Here is a 13,129-nt window from a genome sequence, read left to right as displayed (position 1 = left end):
TATATATTTTTGTTTGTTTATGCATAGACATATGTAATATATGTTCGTCCGGTAAAGCATAGACAGTTCTGTGATAGTTAATTTTCGAGAACACCGACTCTTTGTAATTTTACTACTGACGATTGCTTCTTAAATGGAAATTTGCGCCGAAGTGTTCTCAAAAACCAGAGCAACACACAAAACGCGTGATATACCGATCGAAAGCTATATGCATGCCATATTGCCTGCACTACCGTAATTACTCTATGTTTTCGGACACTCTAAGTTTTTGGACACACCCTTTTTTAGCAAAAATAATTATTTTTCGTGACTCTTAATTTTCGAACTCAGGAGTTTTTGTCCATAATTAATGTCTCGAAGTTTTCGGACAGTATATTTTACAGCGCTATTTTACCAAATTTCGGTCCTGTTTTCGATATCTAATGACACTTCGATCATGGGGTTTTACAAACAGATTAACATCATAAAACATGGCAGGTGCATGCCTGAGGGCAACAGACCATTACATTTGTGTTATTGGGTAAATCACCTTGTAAACCGGTATTAAACAATGGTTTCGCCCGATAGTATAAGCATTATGACAATTACCAGGGGTAGTGCCAATTAACAGTTCAATTATCTACCGCAATGGTACTACCCCTTCTCAGTAAAATAACTGTGACAAATACTAAACGCTTCAAACTGTGATGCACCCCACCCTATTGCAAGTTTTACGAACAATGGAAGGTGTTAGACAACAACTATCGGAAATGAACAAACAAAGAATTCATAGTTTGCTTTTTTTATTGCGTTAATTACAGGTTCATACTAGCGAGTATCGGTACATCCCATGCACATCTTTGAACTCGTTGGTCAAAGTACAACATTGTAGTAACTTTCTGTCAAATAAATTAAGCATTTAAAATTATTTAAAATGCAGTGCAAACATATATAACTGTAATTTATAATATAAGGCATGGTAATTTGCAAGCGCGTGCTATTACCGGTAGTCATTGATACAATTGACGCTATTTTTGGATACTTCAATTTTCGACTCTAAGTTTTCAGACACCTGTATTTTGTGAATATCTTTCGTATCTAAGTTTTCGGACACGAAACAAAATAATTATTTTTAAGTGTCCGAAACATAGAGTAATTACGGTAGGTCGTATGAAAGTCAGAGGATGATCAGCAAAGATATTGGAAAAAAACCTACCTTGCGCGGCTGTTTGTTGTCATAAAATGACTACTGATGTTGACTTTTGTGGTCACGTGACAGTTTTTGTTCATTCACAGTGTTGGCTACTACTTTTTTTTCTTTAGCGTCAACTTAGAAATTCCAGAATGGAATTAAAGTCTGAACACTACTGATTTGTTTATAACTTAAACTCTAATTGTAATACATATATAATGACTCTTGTTGTTCTTTCATGCTAATGTTTCTGTAAAATAACTTTTAAAATGTTTGGCTATACAAAATTGCCTCAGGCTATGACATTTTAAGTTTCATAGCCAACTTGGTTATGAATATTAAAGTTAGTTTTGCAGACTGCATAGGGTTTCGTTTTATTGCTTGAGAACATTTTAATATGATCCCCATATCAAGCCATCAATTAGGCAACAAGCATCATTTTCTAACAAGAAAACGTGCAATTTTACACACTTGTCACAGACATTGAGACAATTACACTCTTGGTACTGTCATAGTACAGTCGATTGGTGTATAGTGGATTTTAGTGAGTAACGGAATGGTTAAACGTTTTTTGCAAAATACTTTTATTTATGTTAAGATTTATAGTTTTCTATGAATTGAATACAAAAAGCCTATCATTGTTAAGTCGATTCATGTTTTTGTTGACGTGTGTCAATGTTTACAACTGTTTCTTTTTCGAAAGCAAAATAAGGTCACGTTATGTATGCACCGTTTTTGTGACGACAGGAAAAGTGCAGACGAATGGTTTCTTGAATTTTGCAGATTTTGTTTGGTAAACATAATGTTCATTGATGTAATATTTTAGTATTGTGTGTCCTTTACAAAAGTAAGAATGCTCAGAAACCAAATTGATGCGTACCATATAAAATAAGCATGAAAGCTGCAACTCGGGATTTAGTGAATAACGGACATGTGGTGACCCATATCCAGGAATGTGGGGATTGTCTCAAAATAAATATAAATTCAATTGAAGTTGTCCAATACACATGTGGTTAGCGTGTGGCTATGATATTAATTAGTGAAAACATCATTTTTAATGAAAAATAATCAAATAATAACAAAAAATCGATTTCTCTGAAAACATATTTTTCACTATCAAATCTATGTATATAACAAGGTATTCAACTCAAAATGACCCAAATATAGGGTGCATCGCTTTGAACAGCCATTACTTCATGATCATCAATTGTGCAGCGATTTCCATGAACTTGGTCTTATTAAACCCAGAAATGAATTTCCTTTCTGATAATGTACATATATTGCAATTATTTTTACAAATGCTGTGTCAAATTTCAAGAAATAACACGATACACATGTAATCCGATAAAGACCTAAGCGATCCGGTACTGGCTGAATCAATGTACCATGAAACTCGCGCTGTAAACAAATAATATTTTTTCCGAAATTTAAAACTGCTGGCATGTTTCAATAGGCAAGACATGTGTCTATCTAGGTTTAATGGTTTAATTATTGAATGCATGGTGTTTACGTTGAAATGAGACTCGAAGTCCTTAGCTATCCGTTATACACCAATCGACTGTATCTTGCAAAGAAATATAGAATGACATTACCAAAGAGTTACCCTGCATGTTTTTTATATATAAATAATGTTGGAATAAAAAAAAATAAGTTAAACTATTTTCATCTCGAGTGTCTTACTCTCAGATTGGTGCTACCATGTCTATGGAACCATGATGAACGGTGTTACACATGACTAAATTTCTAATTAAAAAGCAATGTCATGTCATACATAATGTATCAATATACAATAAAAACAATGTAGCGCACATCAAAAGCTATGATATGAGTGAAATAAGATGAAAATCATAAAAACTTATTGACCAGAGATGCCCATCTTAACGTCCATTTAAACCATTTCAAGGATGGCCTCCCTTTAATCGAAAATGAAAGTCGGTCAGCAATGACCCATTTGCACCACATGCAGACAGTAGCATCGCATGAGCAATTCAAGAATTGTGTAAGATGCATTCAAGTGAAATAAAATAAAGCTTATTGTTTTGTTTATATTATAAATTACCTGTTTTCAAAAGAAAACACAGACGAACAAGACGGCACAAAAACACACACAAAATGGCGAAAACGTTATCTCCCACAATTCGCTACGATTTTGTAAACACCGTGAAAGGGATAGTAACACGTGGTTTAGGTACCACGGATAGTTTCTCTAACATGTTTTGTATGGAAGGACGATGTGAGTGCCAGTTTCTTTTGCCAATGGCTAGTTGCTCAATATCAGTTTCTAATTGCTAGTCAGAATATGCCAGTTGTTAACTAGTTACTTAGTGCCATTTGCTTATTGGAAATCAACTATTACATGTAGCACCTGGCATCCAGCAATTTGTATCTAGCATTTCAAACCGGCCTTCCATAGTTATTAGTTGTGAGCGTTAGAGAGGCAGTGTTGCAAGTCAGTCTGCTGTTAGCTACGATAGGAACGATAACCACTGCCTGTCTGCACTAACTGCAGTAAAATAATGCAGACGACAATGCTAGGAGTGTCTGCTCTATTACGCGAGGAATGAAAACCACCGCATCTGCCTGTTTATAGTTCACCACTGGTACACTGCAGTGTGTGTATGTAATCAATAGTGTTTAACAGCTTGTAAGACGACATTGGCCAGTCTAGTGTTTATCACTGAAATCTGTACATATTGGCTGCTTTCAGGGAAAACAGAGCTTAATGCATGTCAAATAAGATTAGCCTATGCACACTGATTAGCCTGTGCAATGCGCACAAGCTAATCAAGGACGACACTTTCTGATTTTATGGTGTTTTTCATTTAAAGACAGTCTTTGGTACTGGGATGACAATTAATGCATATGCATTAAGCCCTGTTTTCCCAAAATGAAGCTTAAATAATCTTTTTTATTAATGATTTGAAAAAAACAACACATCTCGACCTTTGCTTTAAGACACACTCTTCATAAATTTGAATGGGTTGTGTTCATTTCAAACTTGCGATATAAAAAGCTATAACATAATTTTGAAAACTGAGTTGCGTCTTAGATTATACAACAGCGAACAACTTCAGTGCCTTCAGCACTTTGATTTCTTTATCATTGTTGTTAAGAATAGCTGTTACCATGTTCCATAAAAAACAAGAGATGTGTTTGTCAGAAACACAATGCCCCCTTTTGCGCCTCTTTGAAGCCATATATTTGACCTTTGACCTTTAAGGATGACCTGTCACCACTCAAAATGTGCAGCTCCACGAGATACCTGTACACATGCATGCCAAATATCAAGTTATGACCAATGTTAAAGTTTTCGGACGGACAGACAGACTGACTTACAGTTAAAAAACTTTATGCCATCCTTCGGGGGCATAATAATTAATTTATAATGTAAACAACCGACCTTTCCATAAACATGATGACTTAACATAGGTTGTTATATTATGAATAATTCATTGTATGTGAAATGAACCCAGTGCTTTAAATAGCACTGTCAGCAAGTTGTTACATAATTTTATATTCCGAAAACGCAACTTTTTGCCAGATCTGCAACATGCATAATACAAAAGAGTATGACGGAATTGCATAAGTGTCACAAAATAGATTGCACTGGAGAACTTAATTTTAGTTGTTTGGTTGAAAGCATTGCACAAGTGTAGGTTTTTCTTTCATGAATAAGAAGGTCAAGAGCTAAACTCCATTGGTGTCCTCAGTACACAACCCTTTTAAAACAAGTATTTAACAAGAGCACCGCCTTGCGGGTGCAGACCGTTCATCTATTTTCTTTTTAAAGGTGAAGGGACTCTCATTTTCAATCACAAAGGAGGGAGGGGTGGAGTGAAGAGGGGTGTATAGTGTGGGGTTGTGGACATTTATTACATTATCTTCCAAAAAAGCGAAAAAAATAAATAAATAAATAAATCGGGGGCGGGGGGGGGGGGGGGGGGGGGGGGGGGGGGCGAGGGGGGGGGAAGGGCGATGGGGGGGGGGATTTTTTGGGTGCGATGGTTGGACGGTATTTCAAACATAACCGTTTAAAAAAAAAAAATTGGGGGGGGGGTGGGGTATAGTGTGAGGGTGTGGTGGTAATTTGTGAGATGATCTTAAAAAAAAAAAGAAAAGAAAAAAAAAAAAAAAAAAAAAAAAAATTAGGGGGGGGGGGGGGTGGGGGTATAGTGTGAGGGTGTGGTGGTCATTTGTGAGATGATCTTAAAAAAAAACAAACTAGGGGGGGGGGAGGGGGGAGGGGGGGGAGGGCACGGGGGACGGTTTGGGTGGAGTCTATTGTGGTATGTCAGGTAAGAGTAGTTTCGTCAAAGTATCAATCAAATCTAATCATAAATAAAGAAGTTATGGCAATTTTAGCAAAATTTAATAATTTGACCTTGAGAGTCAAGGTCATTCAAAGGTCAAGGTAAAATTCAACTTGCCAGGTACAGTAACCTCATGATAGCATGAAAGTATTTGAAGTTTGAAAGCAATAGCCTTGATACTTAAGAAGTAAAGTGGATCGAAACACAAAATTTAACCATATATTAAAAGTTACTTAGTCAAAAAAGGGCCATAATTCCGTAACAATGACAACCAGAGTTATGCAACTTGTCCTTTTACTGTACCCTTATGATAGTTTTTGAGTGTTCCAAGTATGAAAGCAATATCTATGATACTTTAGGGGTAAAGTGGACCAAAACATAAATCTTAACCAAATTTTCAATTTTCTAAGTATAAAGGGCCCATAATTCCGTCCAAATGCCAGTTAGAGTTACATAACTTTGCCTGCACGGTCCCCTTATGATAGTTAATAAGTGTTGCAAGTATGAAAGCAATAGCTTTGATACTGTAGGAATAAAGTGGACCTAAACACAAAACTTAATCAAATTTTCAATTTTCTAAGTATAAAAAGGGCACATAATTCTGTCAAAATGCCAGTCAGAGTTACATTACTTTGCCTGCACAGTCCCCTTATGAAAGTTAGTAAGTGTTGCAAGTATGAAAGCAATAGCTTTGATGCTTAAGGAATAAAATGGACCTAAACACAAAACTTAACCAAAATTTTCAATTTTCTAAGTATAAAAAGGGCACATAATTCTGTCAAAATGCATGCCAGAGTTATCTAACTTTGCCTGCCCAGTCCCCTCATGATAGTAAGTAAGTGTAACAAGTTTGAATGCAATAGCATTGATACTCACTGAGAAAAGTGGACCTAAACGCAAAACTTAACCAAAATTTTCAATTTTCTAAGTATAAAAAGGGCTCATAATTCTGTCAAAATGCACGCCAGAGTTATATAACTTTGCCTGCCCAGTCCCCTCATGATAGTAAGTAAGTGTACCAAGTTTGAATGCAATAGCATTGATACTTTCTGAGAAAAGTGGACCTAAACGCAAAACTTAACCGGACGCCAACGCCGACGCCGACGCCAAGGTGATGACAATAGCTCATAATTTTTTTTCAAAAAATAGATGAGCTAAAAAAATGGTGATAAATGTTAAGTTTTTCTTTATCAATACATTGACAACACTGATGATTATATTCATGTTATGCACAGAACACTGTTTTAATTGTTAAACACTTTAAATTAAATTTAAATGCAAAATGACTGCAAATTAAGACCATAAATCATGGACGTATACAATGAATCAGTTGTATGGGAGTGTACAAATTCATCACTTCCGCCCGCCCCACCCCGCCCCCCACCCCCCCACACAAAGGGCATATTAGTTTTGGAATTCTTCAAATGAACTATCTTAGTTATAGTACAGAACAGAACGATGATAGGAAAAAGAATGTTAAGACATTGAAACATCGGATAAACAACACTTAAAAACTGCTTAGTTTTAATACAAAATATAACTATTGTCAAATTTAAGTAAATATGCTTATCACTTTTGGTTTGAAATTGGTCGAGAAATTTAAGATTTGTACTCAAATATATTGTTCCTCATGAATTTCACATGTGCAAAATTAACAAGGGACAAAATTGTCACAAAACCAGGTTTTCATTGTGAAAAAAAAATCTGATAAAGGGAGAAAACTCAAACTGAACTTTTGAAATGACCAAAAAAAATTAACCCCCTTTGTAAGTTTTTTTTTTTTTTTAAATCTATTTTTAGTCGTGGCGACCTTGACATTGGAGATATTGACGTGATTCTTTCGTGGGACACACCGTCCCATGATGGTGAACAAATGTGCCAAATGATTTTAAAATCTCACAATGAATGACATAGTTATGGCCAGGACAAGCTCATTTATGGCCATTTTTGACCTTTGAACTCAAAGTGTGACCTTGACCTTGGAGATATCGACGTAATTATTTCGCGCGACACACCGTCCAATGATGGTGAACAAATGTGCCAAATGATTTTAAAATCTGACGATGAACGACATAGTTATGGCTCGGACAAGCTCATTTATGGCCATTTTTGACCTTTGAACTCAAAGTGTGACCTTGACCTTGGAGATATCGACGTAATTATTTCGCGCGACACACCGTCCAATGATGGTGAACAAATGTGCCAAATGATTTTAAAATCTGACAATGAACGACATAGTTATGGCCCGGACAAGCTTATTCCGCCAGCCCGCCAGCCAGCCAGCCAGCCCGCCAGCCAGCCAGCCCGCCCGCATTCGCCAATCTAATAACCAGTTTTTTCCTTCGGAAAACCTGGTTAACAATTGATTATAAGTCTGCCCAAATGATTTAATCTTGCAAACATTTATTTACAATATGAACTAGCAACCTTTCTGACTGGTAAAATTTCCCATCTAAAATGTAACATATAGTCTAATTTACTTTTAAAAAGTATTGTGTTGCACAGTATGATTACAAAACTCAGCCACGGATCCCTTACTGAATGCTACCAACATGATTATGAAAGATCTTCCTCTCACAATTAACCCAGCTTGATATAAACACACCTTAATTCATTGTTGTCATTAGCGATAAGACAATCAAGAGAATTCTAGTATTGTTAACAATTTATTGCATATTTATTCTTTTTAAATTACGAAAATAATATGTACAATATGGCATAGTTTTCACTGTACAGTTTTAATCAAATGCAATATATACATTTGCACACATTTTCAATGCAAACACAAACAACTACTGGGAAAGTCATGCTTACAAATGTATTAAAAGAAATACAGCATCAAAGTAACAAAGTATGCTTGACAAAACAATTGTATTTATAAGATGCATCATGCTGCAGTTCAAACCCTTAATTCTGTTCAACATAAGCTTCTTTGAAACTATAACTATCAGTATTTTGGCACAGTATAATCTTAACTTTTATTAACAATAAGCTTGTCTGCCATTACACTAAAATTCCTCTGTAACCTAATGTTACACTCTGGAACGACATAGTGGACAAAGTATGGGGTACAGCCTTCATCAGGCCACAGTCAAGGCATTGGCTATGTCTAGATAGATGAAGATCAGTGCACCAGGCCACAGTCAAGGTATTGGCTATGTCTAGATAGATGAAGATCAGTGTACCAGGCCACAGTCAAGGCATTGGCTATGTCTAGATAGATGAAGATCAGTGCACCAGGCCACAGTCAAGGCATTGGCTATGTCTAGATAGATGAAGATCAGTGCACCAGGCCACAGTCAAGGCATTGGCTATGTCTAGATAGATGAAGATCAGTGTACCAGGCCACAGTCAAGGTATTGGCTATGTCTAGATAGATGAAGATCAGTGCACCAGGCCACAGTCAAGGCATTGGCTATGTCTAGATAGATGAAGATCAGTGCACCAGGCCACAGTCAAGGCATTGGCTATGTCTAGATAGATGAAGATCAGTGTACCAGGCCACAGTCAAGGTATTGGCTATGTCTAGATAGATGAAGATCAGTGTACCAGGCCACAGTCAAGGCATTGGCTATGTCTAGATAGATGAAGATCAGTGCACCAGGCCACAGTCAAGGCATTGGCTCTTGAAAACTCAAGACATGGCAGTGAGAACCAACCATTTATGATGAGTCATGATGACAAGACACAAACCTCCACACATGCCGTCAAGGTGTCAGAAAACTTCATAACATTTCAGATTTGTGGAGGACATATCAAGTTTCAGACGTTTTTGACAATATTTTGAGGCAATCAGATGTTGAGACAAGGTGTGAGGAAGCCCCATAATGTTTCATTTCAGGTTTCCATAACGCTTTGTGTTCTGCTGCTTATAATTTTTGATTTCAGGTTTCCATAACGCTTCGTGTTCTGCTGCTTATAATTTTTGATTTCAGGTTTCCATAACGCTTCGTGTTCTGCTGCTTATAATGTTTCATTTCAGGTTTCCATAACGCTTCGTGTTCTGCTGCTTTTAATGTTTCATTTCAGGTTTCCATAACGCTTGGTGTTCTGCTGCTTATAATGTTTCATTTCAGGTTTCCATAACGCTTCGTGTTCTGCTGCTTTTTCTTGATCTGGTCCAGCTGCATGGTGAGATTCTGGTGGAACTTCTTCAGGCTCTCCTGAAACCAGCAGTCACAAGTTAAACATCAACATCTCGTACAAACACAGAGGCATTATGTTAACACGCCTTTTACCGGAGCAATGGATTTTTATCATATTAAATCTTTGAGGCTTGCAGTTTCAGAGATTTTTAAAAGTCATTGTGCTATTTAAGTTTAACTAACCATATTATACCCTAGCAACATAATAATTACTAGTTAAACTGTATGTGTAAAGAACCGTCATACTAAGTTGGATACCAAGGACATGAGCTATGGGCCTTGTGATGTAAGAGAAGACTTTAAAAGTCACTATTTCCTCAAATCATATTTCATACAATTATTGTATACTGTAATTACTCTATGTTTTTGGACACTCTTAGTTTTCGGACACCCCCTTTTTTGGCCAAAATAATTAATTTCGGACATGCGCATTTTTGTCTATCATTAATGACTCTAAATTTTCGGACAGTATATTTTACAACGCTATTTCACCAGATCTCGCCACTGTATTCGCTTATCTTGTGACACTTCGATCATGGATTTTTACAAACGGATTAAGGTAATAAAACCTGGGAGATGCATGCCTGAGGGCAATTGACCATAAACATTGCGTTATTGGGTAAATAACCATGTATACGGGTACAAAACATTCGATTCACCCAACACCATTTTAAATGATATCTTCCTATTAAGAAGCTGTATGTTAAATGTATTTACTTTCGTGTTCAATATCATTTTAGACAAGAGATAGCAAAGCCATGATGTTGTTTTTATTTCAAAGTAGAAACACTATTGTGCATTGAATTATTGCTTTTATTTCAATATAATTAAACTTTTCAGACATTTAATTTTTGTCTGTAAATTTTTTGACACCTGTAATTTTTTAAATATTTTCCGTATCTAAACTGGACAGTTTTATGTTTTCCTCCATGGTTACTCACGTTCTCATTGGACAGTATGATATAGTCCACCATGGATTCCATGGTACTGGCGTTCTCATGGGATACTTTGATGTACTACTCCATGATTAGCATGGTTACTCACATTCTCACTGGAAAGTCGATGTACCCCTGATTGCTACCATGGTTACTCACATTCTCACTGAACAGTTTGATGTACCCCCGATGTTTACCACGGTTACTCACGTTCTCACTGGAAAGTCAATGTGCCCCCAATTGTTACAATGTTTACTCACATTCTCACTGGACAGTTTGATGTACCTCGATGTTTACCATGGTTACTCACGTTCTCACTGGAAAGTCAATGTGCCCCCAATTGTTACAATGGTTACTCACATTCTCACTGGACAGTTTGATGTACTCCCGATGTTTACCATGGTTACTCACGTTCTCACTGGAAAGTCAATGTGCCCCAAATTGTTACAATGGTTACTCACATTCTCACTGGACAGTTTGATGTACTCCGGATGTTTACCATGGTTACTCATGTTCTCACTGGAAAGTCAATGTGCCCTCAATTGTTACAATGGTTACTCACATTCTCACTGGAAAGTCAATGTGCCCCCAATTGACATTTTGATGTACCCCCGATGTTTACCATAGTTACTCACGTTCTCACTGGAAAGTCAATGTGCCCCCAATTGTTACAATGGTTACTCACATTCTCACTGGACAGTTTGATGTACCCCCGATGTTTACCATGGTTACTCATGTTCTCACTGGAAAGTCAATGTGCCCCCAATTGTTACAATGGTTACTCACATTCTCACTGGACAGTTTGATGTACCCCCGATGTTTACCATGGTTACTCACGTTCTCACTGGAAAGTCAATGTGCCCCCAATTGTTACAATGGTTACTCACATTCTCACTGGACAGTTTGATGTACTCCTCCATGAGCTGGTCGTTGCTCTGCTGGTCCATCACGTCATCCTGCAGCTCCTTACGCAGCTCGTGCCTTGTCTGCTCAAACATGGCTATCTCTGTCTGATACCGCAGATACTGCTGGGCCAGCTGGAACACAGTCACACATGACTAGCTAGTGAGGTGCCTAACAGAGGGTGGGGTTACACTGGTAACTGTTCCATAAACAATCAGAACACACCTAGGTACATTATTTACTAATGGTATAATATAAGAATGCTACATTCTTAGTAAACCAATTTTCTTTGAATCACCTGTCTCTATAGATGCATCTGAAACAAATGACCATGGATATTTAAAGAGCATAAATGTTAATATAATATCCCAGGGTTATACTGTTTACCCAAAATGTAACCTTACAATTTTATTTGAAGACATTATGTCCTTCATTAACATATAATTCATAAAACTTATTTGTTTATAACAGTGCATATACTTGAAGTTGATTCTTTATCATCGAAGGGAAGCAACTACAAATAAAGCAAAGATATTGTAATTTCATTCAATTGCCAAGTGTCTATTTGTTACAGTCATTGCCGCTTTACTTTCTTAGACATTTATCTATGCACACAGAAAAGGCAGCAAAACAGCATGTATGAAAGTTTCACAGTGCTACATATATGTAAGGGTATTTCTATATACAAGGCAGCTGATTTGCTGGGCTATCTGACATAATGCATGCACTTAGACTGAATAGGTTATTTATTCTGTTTCCTGTTTTCTCCACATCCAGAGGAGTGAGTATTACCTTGCAGTGCCGGTGAAAGATCTCCATAGATTCACTGCTGGTGGGACATGGAGCTATCGGCTGCAAGATAAAACATATGGACACAATGCTTCGTGAAAACCATTTTCAATACGGTGCAAAAAGACATGTTTCTATAGAATACCAATGCCTGAACATTCAACTTTTGTCTCAAAACTTAACTCATGTCGAAAACTGTCAAAGGTATTTGATGGACATATTAGACTTTTGACTTCAAAGTCTAACATTCACCTTTAGGAAGTAAGACAGGTGATACATGCAACACTGCTTTTCTTCATGGTGGTCATTTGTGGTAATCTTACTCAAAGTTTTCGGACACCCTCTTTTTTAGCAAAAATAAATATTTTTCGTGACTTTATTTTTCGGACATATGGGTTTTCGTCCATAATTAATGTCTCTCAATTTACTGACAGTATATTAAACCGCGCCATTCAACAGCCTTCCGCCCTGTTTTGGCTTATCTCGTGACACTTTGTTGATGGATTTTTACAAACCGATTAAGGTCATAATAGCTGGAAGGTGCATGCCTGAGGGCAATGGATTATTACATTCGCATAAATGGGTAAATAACCATGTACACTGGTAGAAATTAATGGATTCACCCAACAGCATATGAAACAAGGTCGTACTATTGCGGAAGCAGAATGTTTTCTGTTTTTACTTTTTTGTTCTATATTATTTCAGGCAAGAGTTAGCAAAGCTGTGAAGTTGTATTTATTTCTTTAAGCATAAAAACAAGAGTTAATAACAAGAAAATTATTGTACATTGATTTATTGCATTGATTTCAAAATAATTATAATTTTTAGACACCTTAATTTTTGTCTCTAAATTTTCGGCCAGCTGTAATTTTTGAA

General features: G+C 36.7%; 2 protein-coding genes across 3 annotated transcripts in view; both read right to left on the bottom strand.

The window, feature by feature from the left end:
- Nucleotides 1-3,348, bottom strand: part of LOC127853913 (CUGBP Elav-like family member 2) — a 194,223-nt gene extending 190,875 nt beyond the window's left edge. Inside the window, exon 1 of one of the 2 annotated variants that reach the window (XM_052388721.1) lies at nucleotides 3,231-3,348. The gene's annotated coding sequence lies outside the window, so the exon portion shown is untranslated. Of the gene's footprint in view, nucleotides 1-3,034; nucleotides 3,080-3,230 lie in introns of those variants that run through there. The other variant, XM_052388722.1, reaches the window with a different exon arrangement.
- A 5,287-nt stretch (nucleotides 3,349-8,635) lies between these two features.
- The window catches only part of LOC127853915 (mitogen-activated protein kinase kinase kinase 7-like), a 34,071-nt gene continuing 29,577 nt past the window's right edge, over nucleotides 8,636-13,129 (bottom strand). The window contains 3 exon segments of the mRNA XM_052388742.1: nucleotides 8,636-9,644; nucleotides 11,449-11,598; nucleotides 12,257-12,316. Coding sequence (XP_052244702.1) covers nucleotides 9,549-9,644; nucleotides 11,449-11,598; nucleotides 12,257-12,316 — 306 coding nt within the window. The 3' untranslated portion in view covers nucleotides 8,636-9,548.

Source organism: Dreissena polymorpha, chromosome 12 (assembly GCF_020536995.1).
Source record: "Dreissena polymorpha isolate Duluth1 chromosome 12, UMN_Dpol_1.0, whole genome shotgun sequence".
In the NCBI taxonomy this organism is placed as follows: Eukaryota; Metazoa; Mollusca; class Bivalvia; order Myida; family Dreissenidae; genus Dreissena; species Dreissena polymorpha.
Note: the sequence above shows the minus strand (reverse complement) of the source record. Positions and strands in the feature narration are given on the sequence as shown.